The 15,412-nt window shown below is 54.7% G+C and overlaps 1 protein-coding gene across 4 annotated transcripts; it reads right to left on the bottom strand.

Annotated features, from left to right (window-relative positions):
- Positions 1–3,579: 3,579 nt before the first annotated feature.
- Positions 3,580–14,784, bottom strand: Meis3 (Meis homeobox 3). 4 transcript variants are annotated; one of them, XM_027431054.2, is made up of 14 exons: positions 14,659–14,784; positions 14,272–14,446; positions 12,089–12,264; positions 11,792–11,951; positions 11,644–11,694; positions 10,907–10,957; positions 10,594–10,743; positions 7,353–7,464; positions 7,034–7,182; positions 5,650–5,726; positions 5,427–5,485; positions 4,759–4,842; positions 4,316–4,385; positions 3,580–4,019 (listed from the first exon to the last, which is right to left on the bottom strand). In XM_027431054.2, the coding sequence occupies exons 2-13, from the start codon at positions 14,281–14,283 to the stop codon at positions 4,336–4,338; spliced, it is 1,131 nt and encodes a 376-aa protein (XP_027286855.1). In that variant the 5' UTR covers positions 14,284–14,446; positions 14,659–14,784; the 3' UTR covers positions 3,580–4,019; positions 4,316–4,335. The 4 variants fall into 4 exon arrangements, with proteins under 4 accessions (XP_027286855.1, XP_027286857.1, XP_027286856.1 ...); XM_027431056.2 differs by having other exon boundaries at positions 10,594–10,692; XM_027431055.2 differs by lacking the exon at positions 11,644–11,694.
- Positions 14,785–15,412: the final 628 nt, after the last annotated feature.

Raw genomic sequence — 15,412 nt, 5'->3', positions numbered from 1 at the left:
AATTAAGTGGGAGACATTTCTGGTCACTGAGAAGATGGGGTTTGGTGAGGCAGCTCCACCCATCTCTGCCCTACAACTAGCCAGAGTCTAGCCAGTATCCCACAGTCCCCATCTCTGCCTCCTCCCTCGCCAGCTGCCAAGACCCTTGCCTGTGTTAGTCTGGGGCAGTGAGTCCCCTGTTGGCAAGACTCAGTAATCTCCCATCTTCTGGATGGTCATGGTGGTCCTTCCAGCTGCCTGTCCATCATCCATCCCACTGCAGAGTCCTGGGGACTCTGGGAAGAAATAAACCCAGCTTATTCTTGACACAAGACCGATATCACACCTGCAAAGCCGCTCACGTTAGCTAATTGTAAACAGTTGATTTTTTGTTAATTTTACTTGTCTGTGTCTGTGTATGTCCCTGGGCGGATGCCATGTGTGGGGGGGCCCCTGTGGGGTGTGAGAGAGTGTTGAGTCTCCCGGAGCTGGAGTTACTGGAGTCTGTGAGTCACCAAGTTAGCGTAGGGACTGGGACACAACCTGTCCAGCACCGCTGTAGAGATTCCCATTTAGGTTTTGCTCTGTAGCCCAGGCTGGGTCAGGGCTCACCATCCTCCTTCCCCTGCCTCCAGAGTGATGGTGTTGCGGGCACGTCCCACCCTACCTGGCTCTGCGTTACCTCTTTAAAACGCCCAAGGATTTTGGAGTCTTCCTGGCTGTACACTGGTTTTGTTTGGTTTTGTTTTATTTTACTTTTGTGTTATAACTTTTATTTGCTTATTTGGCGTGTATGGATGTTGGGATGGCTATTCTTGGTTGTCAGCCTGACTTATATCTGGAATGAACTACAATCCAGACATGGAGGTCACACCTGGGATCCAATCTTGAGGCTGGAAGACACACCTTTGGGCCTCACCTTCTGCTGGCAGCCTATAGAAGGACAAAGGAAGAAGGAAAGGGTGCTCCATTCATTCTTCACCTGCCTGCTCTCACGCTGTCGGCACATCCGTTCGTTCCTTGGCATCGGGACCTACTTCGGGGTTCCAGCATATACAGACCAGCCAAGACACCCACCCTCATGGGTCACAGCAACTACTAGATTCTTGGGCTTTCACAGCTAGCCATTGTTGGATTAGCTGGACTGCAGCCTGTAAGTCATTCCAATATTCCATAAACAACCCTGAATAATACAGGTGTTTTGTCTGCATGTGTGTCGCTATACCGTTTATGTGTAGCACCAGTGGAGGCCAGAAGAGGGCGTCAGAACTTGATGGCCAGAACTGGAGTTACAGATGGGTGTGAGCCATCATGTAGGGACCGGGGATGGAACTCAGGTCCTCTTAGCTGCTGAGCCATCAACCAAACTCCTATTTTATTTATTTATTTATTTATTTGGGGTTTTTTCGAGACAGGGTTTCTCTGTGGCTTTGGAGACTGTCCTGGAACTAGCTCTAGTAGACCAGGCTGGTCTCGAACTCACAGAGATCCGCCTGCCTCTGCCTCCCGAGTGCTGGGATTAAAGGCATGCGCCACCAACACCCGGCTCCTATTTTATTTTTTAAATGTGTTTAAGTGTGTGTGTGTGCGTGCGCATGCACGTGCGTGCGTGTTCTCAGACTGGAGCTGCACACTACAAGTATGAAGGTCAGAAAGTCATTTGTGGGAGTCAGCTTTCTCCTTCTACCATGCAGGTATAAGGGAACAAACTCAGGTTGTCAGGTTTGGTGGTGGCAAGTGCCTTCATCTACTGAGACATCTCACTGGCCCTTTATTTAGTTTTAATCTCTGGGTGTGTTATCCACCCATGCACCATAGTAAGTTGTAGAAGTCAAATGACAGCCCCTCACTGGGGGATTCTAGGCAGGGGCTCTACCACTGGGCCACGCCCCCAGCCCCTCCCTGGGGGATTCTAGGCAGGGGCTCTACCACTGGGCCACGCCCCCAGCCCCTCCCTGGGGGATTCTAGGCAGGGGCTCTACCACTGGCCACGCCCCCAGCCCCTCACTGGGGGATTCTAGGCAGGGGCTCTACCACTGAGCCACACCCCAGCCCCTCACTGGGGGATTCTAGGCAGGGGCTCTACCACTGAGCCACACCCCCAGCCCCTCACTGGGGGATTCTAGGCAGGGGCTCTACCACTGAGCCACGCCCCCAGCCCCTCACTGGGGGATTCTAGGCAGGGGCTCTACCACTGAGCCACGCCACCAGCCCCTCACTGGGGGATCCTAGGCAGGGGCTCTACCACTGAACTACACTTCCAGGCCTTCACTGGGGGATTCTGGACACCAGATCTAGTATTGATCCATGTCCCTACCTTAGACTCTCCCTTGTCATTAAGCAGAGTAGCACAGCTGCAGTCTAGTGGACAGGATGCTGTCCCTGTGTCTGTCATCTGCAGTGACTCAACCTATACAGAGCATTCACAGGCTCTAGGCACCCACTGTACCATTTTCTGTTGAGGGGCTTGAGCTCAGAAGGGTTGGTGCCCGAGGGGCATCCTGAACAGACTGTCCACGGAGCTGGTCACTTGCCAGAAGCAGGCACCCAGATCCGAGCACCCAGGCTCTGCATGCAGCTTCGTGGTGTCTTGGGGCAAATATCAGGCTGGCTCTGGAGTTTGTTGGTTTCAGTGCTGGGCTTCTAGCTGCTATGTCAGAGCACTGCCAAAGCTGCCCAGAGTCTGAGAGGCTGCTGGAACTGGCCACCCATGCAGAAACTCAAACTGTTTTTAAGGTTTGTAGGCTTCCTTTTTGAGAACATCTTTGGCATTGTTTTCACAGGGAGAGCTCACATCTGTGTCACGGCACGCGTGTGGAAGTTAGGGGACTGCTTACGGGAGCTGACTCTGTCCTTACACCACGGGGTCTTGAACTTGTGTCTTCAGGCTTGGGGGAGCTTTAACCCCCTGAGTCATCTCGACAACTCTGTTTGTTTTTTAAAGGGGGGTGAGTTTTTTAAAAATTATCTATTGTGCATTGGTGTTTTGCCTGCGTGTACATATGAGGGTGTCAAATTTTGGAGTTATAGACAGTTGTGAACTGCCATGTGGGTGCTGGGAATTGAACCCAGGTCCTCTGGATGAGCAGCCAGTGCTCTTAACCACTGAGCCATCTCTCCAGCCCGATAGCTCTGGTTTTTATGCTGTTCTCTTTATAGGAAGTCATTCCTGTGTGTGTGTGTGTGTGTGTGTGAGAGAGAGAGAGAGAGAGAGAGAGAGAGAGAGAGAGAGAGAGAGAGAGAGCGCAACTGGGAAGAGTCTGTTCTCTCCTCCCACCATGTGGGTCCTGAGGCTCACACTCAAGTCATCAGGCTTGACTGCAAGCACTGAGCTATTTTTTCTGACCCCCGTGACCACCTTTAAAGTCCAGCTTTGCCTAGTATGAGAGGCCAAACAGAAGCACGCTAACCTCAACAATGTTATACACTTTGAGCCACAGAATTTGGGGGCAGCTTGTTACGCAGCGGCATCTAACGGACGCACATGGTATTTCAGAGCAGGGATCAGGAGAAAGACAGCCATTGACTGTTAGTGTTTGTGATTCTTCAGTTTCAAATTAGCAAGGATTTGAACTCTTAGAAGACAAAGGAGACTTTTGGTTTGTGTTTTTAAGACTTTATCATTAAAAAAAGAAAAGTAGAAGAACGTCAGAGAAGGGGGGTGGCGAGGCAGGAGGGTGGAGGGGACTCTCCTAAACTTTGGATCCTGGTGACCCTCCTTCCTTGACCATCCTAGCCCAACCCCAATCCCTTCTCTGTCCCAGATTGGGGCCCCAGCCACCATCTTCTGTAGACCCTGACCCAGTTCTCAGCTCAGGTCCTGGGCAAAGGGGAGGACAGAAGAAGGGTGCAGGACCTGGAGGCTTTGTCTTTGCCCTTGAGAGGCCCTCACGTGGGCTCTTGGGTCCCCAAGCCTCTGGGGGCCCCAGGGAGGTAGGCGTTGAATGGGGTGGGAGCTTTGGAGGCAAAGTCCTGAAGTCCAAGGACCAGTGGGGACCAGTTAAGTACAAGGCTGGTGGTCACAGTCTGGAGGCTAAGGCCTGTGGAAGGGAAGATAGGCCAAGTCAAAAGGTACTGCACTGGTTCCTATGACAGATGAGTGAATAGGGGAGTAGATGGATGCATGGATGGATGGATGGATGGATGGATGGATGGATGGGTAGACAGGTGGGTGGATGATGGATGGGGTAGGCAGAGGGATGGATGGGTAGATGGAGGGATGGATGAAGCTTGGAAAATTCTCATTTCAGGGCCCCACACTGGCACTGCTCTAGTTGGGTCCACGGCTGGAGTTTAACAAAGTTTGAGACTGCCAATCTAGACTTTGGAAACTCACCTTCCTTTCGACCCCAGCCTCTATAGGTAATGCCACTCTCCTTCTAAGTTCAGATTCATCCCCATTGATCCTGAAAAGCAAAAGAGAGGGCCAGTGAGCCTTCCTGCCCACAGATGCCCTAAGACCTCCTCTCTCCTTCTGTTACCCGGGGTCCTTCACCAGGATTAGGTGGGTCAAGTGTTTAAGAAGGTTCTGAGCCTGGTTTTAATCCCAGTACTTGGGAGGCAGACGCAGGCGTGCCTCTGTGAGTTCAAGACCAGCCTGGTCTACAGAGTGAATTCCAGGACAGCCAAAACTACATAGACTCTGTCTCAAAACACCGTGGAAGAGGAGGAGTTGGAGGAAGAAAAAGAACTAGAGCCGACCAGTGGTATTGTGTTCTGCTCCCTGTGTGCAGCTGTGGCCTGGCATAGGAAGTTGCTCAGCAGAGATAGGGAACTTACCTGGCGTCCTGACTGTCACTTGTGGCTGAGTCTCTGTGTAGCCTGCCATGGGTTGGCCCTCAGGGTTGAAAGATGCACCCTGCCCTAGGAAAGCAGATGGGGTGTATGGTGAACCCCAGGAGGCCTACAAAGGTGTTGGAGTGAAGGCAGAGTTTCACAAGACCTGTGGAGGGGCCTGAGGCTGAGGCTTGGAAGTTCCTCAGTGGGCTGGGACACAGGCAGAAGCTCAGGAGCCCCTCAGAGAGAGTTTCAATGAGATAGACCCCGTAGGAGTCATAAGAACAGGGTTGGAGCCAGATGAAGTGATAAACGCCTTTAACCCCAGCCCTTGAGAGGCAGAGATAGGCGGATCACTGTGCATTCAAGGCCAGCCTGGTCTACAGAGTGAGTTATAGGCCAACCAGAGTTACATAGTAAGACTCAGTCTCAGAAATAAAATACAAAGTTGTCAATACTTATTATAGAAAAGAAGTTGGCATTTGGGGTACAGACAGAGCCCCAGGAACCCAGAGAAGGGAGTTGGGGTTCAGATGAAACCACAGAAGCTCCAAGAGGGGACTAAGCTACAAGATTAGCTTCAGGAACCCTCCAAAGGCATTAGAGTACAGACTCAGGCATGGAAGGTCTGGTCCCACCTGGGACTTGGAACTTCCTGCCCTTTTGTGTACCTGTGCGGTTGGACTGGTCAATCATGGGCTGAACGATCCGTCTCCGGGCATTAATAAACCTGGGAAGTGTCAGGGGCAAGGGAAAAAAGTGTAAGGAAGTATTCAGGGGGGTCAGAGAGCCACAAGAAGGGACAGCTGAAGGAATCGGCATCTGGGTGGTGAAGGCCAAGGGGTGGGAGATGAGGTTTCAGCACCACGGACAGCGCTGAGCCCAGCCACTCACCAGTTGTTGACCTGCAGGATGGTGAGCCCGGTGTCCTGCGCCAGCTGTTTCTTTTGCTCTTCTGAGGGGTACGGGTGCTGCAGCCACCAACAAGAGTCATTCTGCCTGCCTCAGTGCTGTCTGCTCCCTAAGGTCTAACCCTGGTCCATCCGGTTCCCAAGGCGGGAGGAGGGTAGGAGAGCCATTCTCCCTCCCTGGCCGAGGAGGCCAAATCCAACCAAGTCTTGGGCAATTATTTTCCATCCCCACCCCGCATAGCAATCAGAGGCAACTGGGCAGGAGGTGCCTCACAGGCAGGGGTGGCAAACAGCCCCACCCACCCCGTCTTGCTCAAGGAGTCCCACAGAGTCCTCTTCTCTCCCTTCTGCTATATATTGCTCAGCTGTACCTTCCACCCTTAGGGTTTTGGTTTTTGTTTGTTTGCTGTAGCCCTGGCTGGCCTCAAACTTGCCTGATAGCTGAGGATGACCTTGCCTCCCACCTGCTGGGGTTTCAAGTGATGCTCACCACAACCTATGTGCGCAGCATTGGGTCCAATCCAAGACTTCTTCATGCTAGGCCAGCAACCCACCCAATTTAACTACAGCTCAAGCCCACCCCCCTTGAAAATTGCATGTATATTCTCATCGTGTGTGTGTGTGTGTGTGTGTGTGTGTGTGTGTGTGTGTGTGTGTGTGTACATGTATGGGCCTGCACGTGGAGGTCACAGGACCTCGGGACTCAGTTCTCTCCTTTCACCAAATGGGTCCCAGGGATCAAACTCTGGCTTTGCAGTATCTTTACCCACTAAGCCATCTCACCAGACATGCTCCTGTGGCTTTTGAATAGAGAGGCTTCCTATGTAGCCCGGGTTGTCTTCAAACTTGGAACCCTCCTGCCTCAGCCTCCCGAGCGATGGGATTGCAGGCTGAGCCACCATTCCAGGGTCTAAGTTTCCATCTTTCTCGGTCCTCAGTCCATCCCCGTCTCTCCCTTCCTCCTCCTGGGCCCTCCTCATGTCTGGTTTTAGACTCTCCCTGTCTGCTTACCAGTCTCCCTCCACAAGGCAGTGTGGTACAAGAGTTAAGGCTAGACTGCTTGCATTTGAACCTGTGTCTGGCTGGGTGACTTCAAGTAAGTCCCTTAACCTCTCTGGGCCTTGTTGCCATTTAGCAACAGGACAGAGTATCCTGTGTGTGTGTGTGTGTGTGTGTGTGTGTGTGTGTGTGTGTGTGTGTGTGTGTGTGTGTGTGTGTGTGTGTGTGTGTGTGTGACTGATGGATAGGAGATGGTGTAGGGGGACCACTGGGGGCTCATCTCTGGGTGGCTCTTGGTTGGGGCTTGGTCTCTGGGACAGCGACCTCCCTCTCTCTGGGCCACCTCTACCCAATCCGAAGGCTCTTACCGAGAGATGCTGAAACAGCCAGGCCCTCATGATGTTGGTGGCCACTTTGGGGAAGATCCCCCTCTTCTTGTTCCGCCGGCGCTCCAGGTCCAGCTCCTCGTCCTCGCCCGCAGAACTGGGAGAGGCCACGCTTGTGTCCAGCCCGTCTCCTGGGGAGGGGGAGGACAAGCCCAGTTGGCGGTGGTAAGCAACAGAGGACCGCAATACCCTCAACCCAAGACACCACGCTGCAGCCGATCCCCTGGAAGTCCCATAGGAAGCCTAACCTTAATCCTCAGAGCAACTCCCATGCTTCCTCTGTCCCTCCTAAGTTGCTCACCTTGGTCACTTGAGTTGTCCCCACTCTGGGAGGCCAGGCCTCCACTGGATGGACCCGGGGTCCCCAAATGTACAGACCCACTGTCCTCATGGTCTCTGATCCATGTGTTGTTCTAGGAAACAAGAATCCGATGTCAGTGGGAAAGCTCAGGGAGTCCAGGCTCTGTAGGCAAAACCCGTCCCTGCCTTCCCGGCTGTGTGGTCTTTGGCAGGTCACTTTGCCTCTCTGTGCCACTTTTTTGTTGTTGTTGTTTTGTTTTCGAGACAGGGTTTCCCTGTGTCTTATGGAGGCTGTCCTGGAACTAGCTCTTGTAGACAAGGCTGGTCTCGAACTCACAGAGATCCACTTGCCTCTGCCTCCCGAGTGCTGGGATTAAAGGCGTGCGCCACCAGCGCCCGGCTTCTCTGTGCCACTTTTGACTGGGAAATGGAAGGTCACAGCAGCTCTCCCCTTGGTGTGAGGAGTGTGCGATGGGCTGGTTTGTGGGAAGGTGTGTAATGATGGCCAGGTAGGCTTACACAGTCTACAGAACATCCGTGTCTAACACCCTAAGTTGCCTCTAATTTCAGACCTCACTCTGGAAGCCGGGGATGGAGATGCTCCTGAACCCCGGTGTTCAGAAGGCTGAGGTAGGATTGGCACGAACAGCAAGGCAGCTTGGGTTAGAGTAGGACCCTGCCTCAAGAGAGCAATAAATGAAGTAAACAAAAGAGCAAACGAAACCTTTCTCATCCAGAGGCAGGATACTGGTGCAGGGGGTTTCCTACTCACCCCCAGCAGGGGCCAGGGCTCTGCCTCAGCACCAAACCCATTAACATGCCCCGGAAAAACACATGAATATTAACTAAGTGGAAAGAAATACAGGCTATAAATAGCCTCTCATTAGTTCAGGTTGGATTTTATTTATTTATTTATTTTATTGCCAATGAATTTGCACTCAACTTACAAAAATTTTTTTTTGTTTCCAGATGTGTTATGTTTTGTTCAGTTCTGGGAACAGATCCCAAGGTATTCTGCATGTTAGGCAGGGGCTCTACCACTGAGCCACCCCCAGCCCCTCACTGGGGGATTCTAGGCAGGGGCTCTACCACTGAGCCACCCCCAGCCCCTCACTGGGGGATTCTAGGCAGGGGCTCTACCACTGAGCCACACCCCCAGCCCCTCACTGGGGGATTCTAGGCAGGGGCTCTACCACTGAGCCACGCCCCCAGCCCCTCACTGGGGGATTCTAGGCAGGGGCTCTACCACTGAGCCACGCCCCCAGCCCCTCACTGGGGGATTCTAGGCAGGGGCTCTACCACTGAGCCACGCCCCCAGCCCCTCACTGGGGGATTCTAGGCAGGGGCTCTACCACTGAGCCACGCCCCCAGCCACTATGCCAGATTTGTCCTGAGACTTCCATGTATCATATAGCTGAACATAACCTCTCTGAGTGTGAGTGCTTTTCCCCCAGACCTTCCCAGAAGGCAGCATTGCCCACAGAGAGGGTGTCACTGTGTGTGTATGTTCCGGGGTGCTGCGAAACAAACAGTGATGTTGGGGTCACTGTGGTGGCCAGTATCAGGCTCATGTGGCTGTCACCTTTGGTGGTGGTTACAAAGTCTGTTTTTTTTTTTTTTTTTTTTCTAGTTTGTGACACAATTCGAGGGTTGTCTATTTTTTAAAACACATTTAAGTATTCAGTGTACACGGGCACGAGTGTGCCACAGCCTGTGTGTGGAGGTCAGAGGACAACCGGAAGGGGTTCATCCTCCCCCCAACCCTCACCCTCGTCATTTGGGCCAGGGGGCTCAAACTCAGGTCCTCGGGCTTTGCATCAAGAGCCGTTGCTCACTGAGTCACCTCACCTGTCACTGGATTGTCTTCTAGGCTATGGGTGTGGTTAGTGTGGATGTGTGCCTATGTGTGCGTGTGACTCTGTGGGAACTGTGTGTGTGTGTGTGTGTGTGTGTGACCTCTGGATGATTGTTCCTTGAGCATAACGGAGGCTGTGTGAAGTCTGATCAGGGACTTCCCTGGCAGTGATATTCAATTCTCTCATGCAAATACCCCGAGCACATTCATGTGACGAGTCTGTGTGTGTGTGCACTTGTGTGTGTATCTGCATGTCTTGAAGGTTTGGTGTCTTGCCCAAATTCTGTCCACCTTATGTACTGAGGCAGGGTCTTTCACTAAACCCAGAGCTCACCCATCCACCTAGTCTAGCCCGCCAGCTCGCTCTGTGTCCTGGTCTCTACCTTCTAAGTGCTGGGATTACAGTCAGGCTTTTAGACTCACCCACCATCTACCTGGGTGCTGTGGATCCAAAAGCAAGTCCTTTGGCTTACACGGCGAGTGCTTTACTTAGTGACTTGTCTTCTCCAGCTCCAACGGAGGGCTTGTGAGGCTCTCCCGTGTGGTGTTGTGTGGGTGTACCCCAGGCTCTGGAGTTGTGAGGCGTGCCTGTCTCTGGGTTGTGCCATTGCTGGATGTGCTGAGAGCATCTGTGTGTGGCCGACACATGGCTTTTTCCAGTTGAGGTGACTTGGGATCCACACAGCTGCTAGGTATGTAACTGTTGTCTGGTGTTCTGAGCGGATGCCACTCTGTTTACCTATACTTCTAAGTCTACGTAGACGAATATGAGGCTGTGTGGATGGTTGCTGGGCAACGTGGCGTGTGTGCGCATGCCTGCAGGCCCCGGTTGTTATGTGGACATAACGAGTTTTTGGCCAGTCTATGTCCATGTGTGACCCTATCTGAGTTTGTCCGGCAGTGTTTAGAGCTGTTGGGCTCCATCAGAATTACCTGTGTGGCAGTGTGAGTGTGTGTATGTGTGTGTGTGTGTGCCGTGGTTATCCTTAGGATGCCAATACAGGAGTGACTGTACGGTCTATGCTACTGTCTCATGGTCGTGGCTTGTCTGAGGATGTACGGCAGGCAGTTCTATGGTCTGTGTTGCTGTGGCATGACTGTGGCTTGTTTCAGGACTTTGGGTGGCTGTAGGGTCTGTGCTGCTGTCTCATGGTTTCGGCTTGTTTCGGGAGGAGGTGGTGCTCATTATAGTCCATTGAGTGGGACTCTCTACACCTGACTTAAGCTGTTGGAGCGTGCGCAGCTGCCCGTGCTGTGGTCCGGCTCTATCTGTGCATTGCTGTGACGTGGGAGTGTGTCACCCACGCTCCAGGGTAGGTAGGAAACACGACTTCCTGCCGTGCCCACGCCCATCTGCGGTTGCCAGGAAGTGCCTGTTGATGCCCACCTGGTCTGGGAGACTGGGGCAGGAGGCCGCGTAGTCCTCAAGGTCCTCCCTGCAGCCACCGTCCCGATCCTCAATCACCAGGTCTATGGGCATCTTGCCCTTGAGGCAGGTGATGTAGCGGTGACAGAAGTTGTCGCACAGGTCGTGGACCTGGGAGGGCAGCGGGGTACTGGGGGGGGCCACCCGGGGGGCGGAGCCAGGGCTGGGGTGAACAGGGTGAGGGAACATTCTGCTTCCACTCCGGTGGGGAGTAGGGGGAGATGGGGTCATAAAGGGAGAAAGGGCAGGGCAGGTGCAAGTGAGACACCCTCACCTTCTCCAGCTCCAGCAGGTGGAACCGGAGTACCTGGATGGCCTGGACCATCTGCAAACAGAGAGGAGGAAGAAAGGGAAGCAGCTGGGTGTGGAGGTGCACGCACCTGGAGGGGGGGGGCTGAGGCAGGAGGATTAGCCCACAAGGACACGGGCAACCCAGAAATATCCTTGAGACGGAACAGCAAAGAGAGGGGTAGGGTTAGGGACACAGAGAAGTCAACTGTGCCAAAGGGGAAAAAAGAGTCGGGCGCAGTCACTCCATATTAGGAAGAGTTTGATGGATGGCTGAGGGAGAAAGAGAAGCGACAGGGAGAGAGTCCATCACAGGGGGAGCTGGCCCAGCCCGCCCTCTGCTCCGGGTCCCACCTCCATCTTGTGAACTACATTTCCCAGAGTCCTTTGCCCTTTAAAGGATGAGGCCCTTAGAAGAACTGGGGTGCAAAGAGAGTGTATTTCTCACTAGCTTCCTCTTCTTCCCTTTTCTCCCTGCCCTTTGCAGATGTGCAGGGAGGTGGTACCACTCTCCCTGGCTCCCTGGTTCATGGAGCTAGAGTTGCAGAGCCAGGATTCAAACTCTGACCACCCGGAGTTCTCCAACTGGGCGACACTCTCGTGTTTGGAAATGTGGTCCAGTGGCTTCCTGTCCTCAGCCCTCAGTCAACCCCAGGAACACAGGTGGGGAAGGACAGGGGCCGACTGGCTACTGAGGGGACACGGGGAAGGCCTGAGCCTCACCAGGTTGTCCAGCTCCGGGTTGGAAGAGAACAGCGGCCTCTCGGAGCGGATCTGGGAGGGAGAAGAGAGGCCAGGCAAGGCGGTCCGGTCCGCCTCCCGCCCGCCCTTCCGGCTGCCTCCCCTGGTGCCTTGTTCTGGGGCTGCCCACCTGCTTAGCAAAGGCAGCAATGTCCTCATTGAAGGAATCGGAGGAGCAGACGTCACCGCCCGGGGATGAGCCCAGCCCAGCCGATGCCCCATCTCTGGGCGAGCATGTGGCCAGCTCACACTTCTCAAAGACCAGGGCCAAGAGCGGGAAGAGGGGGTGTCTGGGGGGGGGACAGGAAAGTGGGCACGCCTGAGGGGAAGTGTGCAATGCTTGGAGGCAGACACAAGGAGAGAAACAGACCCCGGGAGACGCAAAGGACCCTGGGGAGCCCCCTGCCCTGTCCCTAGACACACTCACCCATAGATGTCATCCTTCTCTCTCTTCAAGCTGTCGCTGTCCAAGCCTGGAGCTTGGGGCTGGGGAGGTCGGTGTGGGCCATAGGGCCCAGGGGCTCGAGGTACTGAAGGTGCTGCCTCTGAGAAGCTGGGCAGGGTGTGCTCTGCAATGCCCGGGTAGTGGCGCAGCTCATCATACTACAGGAGAAGGGACAAACGGGGCGGGGGGGAGGGGGAGCTCAGCATCCTCAGGGTTTTCCGTCTCTTTACCCCGGACCACACAACGTGCACTCCGGGCTCCGAGGACCCCAGCCTCTGTCCTCTTAAGTTCCAAGTGTCTCACAGAACTGTCCAAGTGGGGATGAGAGACCACTCAGGACCCAAACGAAGACGCCCAGGTCAGGGGGTGTCTAGGAAGGAGCTGGTAACCCAGGGAGAGAAACGGGCAAAGAGGTGTGGAGACAGAGATGTAGGGGGAGCCATGGAAGAGCCATGGAGAGCATGGAACGGAGGGCAGGGTCTGACAGGAGGAACCGTCCAGAAAATCCACAAAATTCACCTGCAAACGCAAAGCTTCTTCCTGGTGGTTTCACAAATGTGACAGTACACTTCATTTATGGAGTGCTGGGTTCCGGGACCTGGTGCATCCTAGGTAAGTGCTCTACCACTGGACCACATCCCCGTTTCCTCACTGGGGATTCTAGGCAGGGGCTCTACCATTGAGCCACGCCCCCAGCCCCTCACTGGGGGATTCTAGGCAGGGGCTCCACCACTGAGCCACGCCCCCAGCCCCTCACTAGGGGATTCTAGGCAGGGGCTCTGACACTGAGCCACACCCCAGCTCCTCACTAGGGGATTCTAGGCAGGGGCTCTACAACTAAGCCATGACTCCATTCCCCTTACTGGGGGATTCTAGGAAGGTGCTCTACCATTAAACTCTTCCAAGCCTTCACTGAGGGATTCTAAGCAATTGTTCTACCACTGAGCCACACTCAGAGCTCCTTACTGGGGGATTCTAGGCAGGGGCTCTACCACTAAACCACACTCCCAGGCCCTCACTGGGGGATTCTAGGCCAGTGCTCTCCCAGCCTTGTTTGTTTTTGAGACAAGAGTCTCTGGAGTGCTGAGATTACAGATGTGAACCACCACACAGCTAACTACACACCTCAGAATGTCTTAACAACTTATCCCATCCAACATGTAAATCCACCATACCCATTTGCACACACAGTTGGGCACACGGCCTACATACACACTCATGTGACATGCATGCACATAAATGCTATAGGGTATGTCCTCCACAACATGCAGGGTTAGAGCACCACACACCCAATTGCTAGAGATAACCCTATACACACAGGCATAGACAGACAGACAGACACTCATTGGGGGGGGGGCTGTTGAGAGCGATCAAGCCTAACACCAAGTAGGAACTGAATGAATGAGGACAAGAAAGACATTTGGCACAGTCTGGCAACAGTCAATAAACACATTTGGGGTAAGGGGAACCCCATTCCACCATGCAAACAGCTCCAACCAGACATCAGACTGTGCGGGCCAGAGTTCTGGGTCCTCCTGTCACAGAATCAACACTGGGGCAGCAAGACTTTTGATCTCCAGGTCCCAGATCGTCCTCTGCAGTGGAGAGACCTGGGCTCCAAGAGGCAAAGGGCTGGCTGGTATGAGGCAGAGGGGTCCTGTGTGCTCCGGCCAGCCTGGCTGTACTGGGCCACCTGTGTGGCCGTCACTCCTCTTTGGCTTCCTGGCTAACTTCTCCTGCACCCTGAAGTGAATTCACCTGCTCCCTGTTGCTTAGCAAGAACACAGAAGATGGGGCCCTCGCCTCCTTGTCAGGTCCATCTCTAGCCCTCCCAGCCCCGGGGGCTCCGGGGTCTCTCGCCTCTCCAGGACCACAGGAGAGTCCCTTATCTAGCAGCCTAGTAAGATGTCCCACCCCTAACCCCAGGGTGGGTCTGAGACAACGGAAGCCTGGGGGAAGGCAGAAGGAGAGAGAATGGAGCGGAGGGGGTAGGGATGGGGGGGACCCAGGAGACAGAGCTGGTGTGTGTGTGTGGGGGGAGCGGTGAGGGGGAAGAGATCGCGACAGAGGGGAATAGAGGGAGGGGCAGAGGGGACTCTGAGGGGGCAAAAAGGGACATTTAGGGGCAGAGGGGAGCTTGGAGCAGGACGGGTGCGGCCACCTACCCTCCGGGCCATGGGCCGGCGCCGCCTGTCCTGGGCTCGGGCGCTCACGGCCGGGGGCTCATCGCGGCGGGAGGTCCCCGAGGTCCCCGCCGGGTGCCAGGGTCTCCGAGCGGCCGAGACCCGCTGATCGCGGCCGAGGGCGGCGGCGGCTCCTCCGCTCCTCCGCGGGCCGGGCCTGTGTCACATCCGGAAGTTCACGCGGAGACGCTTAACCCGCTGTCCGCCGAGCTGGGCCTCCTCCGGAGTGTCCCTCCCCTGTCTTGTCCCTCCTCTCTTCCTTTGAGTTCCCTCCTCCCTCTCCTTCCCTGCCCCCCCTCCGCTTCGCCCCTGGGCTGTCCCCTCTCTCCTCCTCTCCCCTTCTGGGGCTCCAGGCCTCCCCCAACCCACCCTGGCCGTGGCCTTTGTATGTCAGATTCGCGGGGTCCTGTGTCTGGAGCTTCCCCGGGTCTCCACCCTCCCTCTTGGGCCTCTCTGCTCCTCCTTGCTCTCTCCCTGCCTGGCCGCCAGGGGTCTGCTGTAGCGTTCTGCCCCTCCTTCTCTCTTGTCATCCCCAGGTCTCTGTCTCCCCTGCCTAGCTGTGAGGCAGGGCTCAGAACAAACGGGTGCAGGGACAAACTTATATTTCACTTTGCCTTCTGGTTCTGGGTTGGTCCCTTGCCTCCCCTGGGGGGACAAGGATGCTGTCAGCCTGAGGCACCAGTGTGTCTATGTGTGGACCCCAAAGAAGCAATGAACTGGGTTGGTGGAGCATCCCTGTGTGTGTGTGTGTGTGTGTGTGTGTGTGTGTGTGTGCTGTCCTTCTGAGCCCTGCCTTCAGGAAGGTCCTTTGCCTAAATGAAATCCCCTTAGCTGCTCTCAGGGAATAGATAGGACCTCCAAGCCTGGGGGAGCTTAAATCGTGGGTCTGACCCCTAACGAGCTGATAGCCGAGGTCTGGAGTGGGGTTCCAGTGACAAAAAGAAATTGTGCCAGGGGTGCGCGGCAGGGGGAGCAGGAGGGCCATGGGTTGGGTACGAGCCTGGTTATATAGTAAGATTCTGCCTCAAAAACAAAAACAAAAACAAGAACAAAAAAAAAAAAAAACAGGGAAAGAGGATAGGGGTCAAGGAGAGGAAGGGGAGGGGCAGGAGGGGGGACGACT

The sequence above is a fragment of the Cricetulus griseus genome, chromosome 9 (genome assembly GCF_003668045.3).
Source record: "Cricetulus griseus strain 17A/GY chromosome 9, alternate assembly CriGri-PICRH-1.0, whole genome shotgun sequence".
NCBI lineage: Eukaryota > Metazoa > Chordata > Mammalia > Rodentia > Cricetidae > Cricetulus > Cricetulus griseus.
Note: the sequence above shows the minus strand (reverse complement) of the source record. Positions and strands in the feature narration are given on the sequence as shown.

Bases quoted from the DNA above. Each gene is read 5' to 3' on its own strand.
- Meis3 (XM_027431054.2), bottom strand. The intron at 5,727-7,033 runs GTAAGAGCCTTC...TGGTGGCTGCAG, and splicing joins GGCTGTTTCAGCATCTCTCG to CACCCGTACCCCTCAGAAGA. The intron at 4,386-4,758 runs GTAAGTTCCCTA...TTTGCTTTTCAG, and splicing joins AGTGACAGTCAGGACGCCAG to GATCAATGGGGATGAATCTG.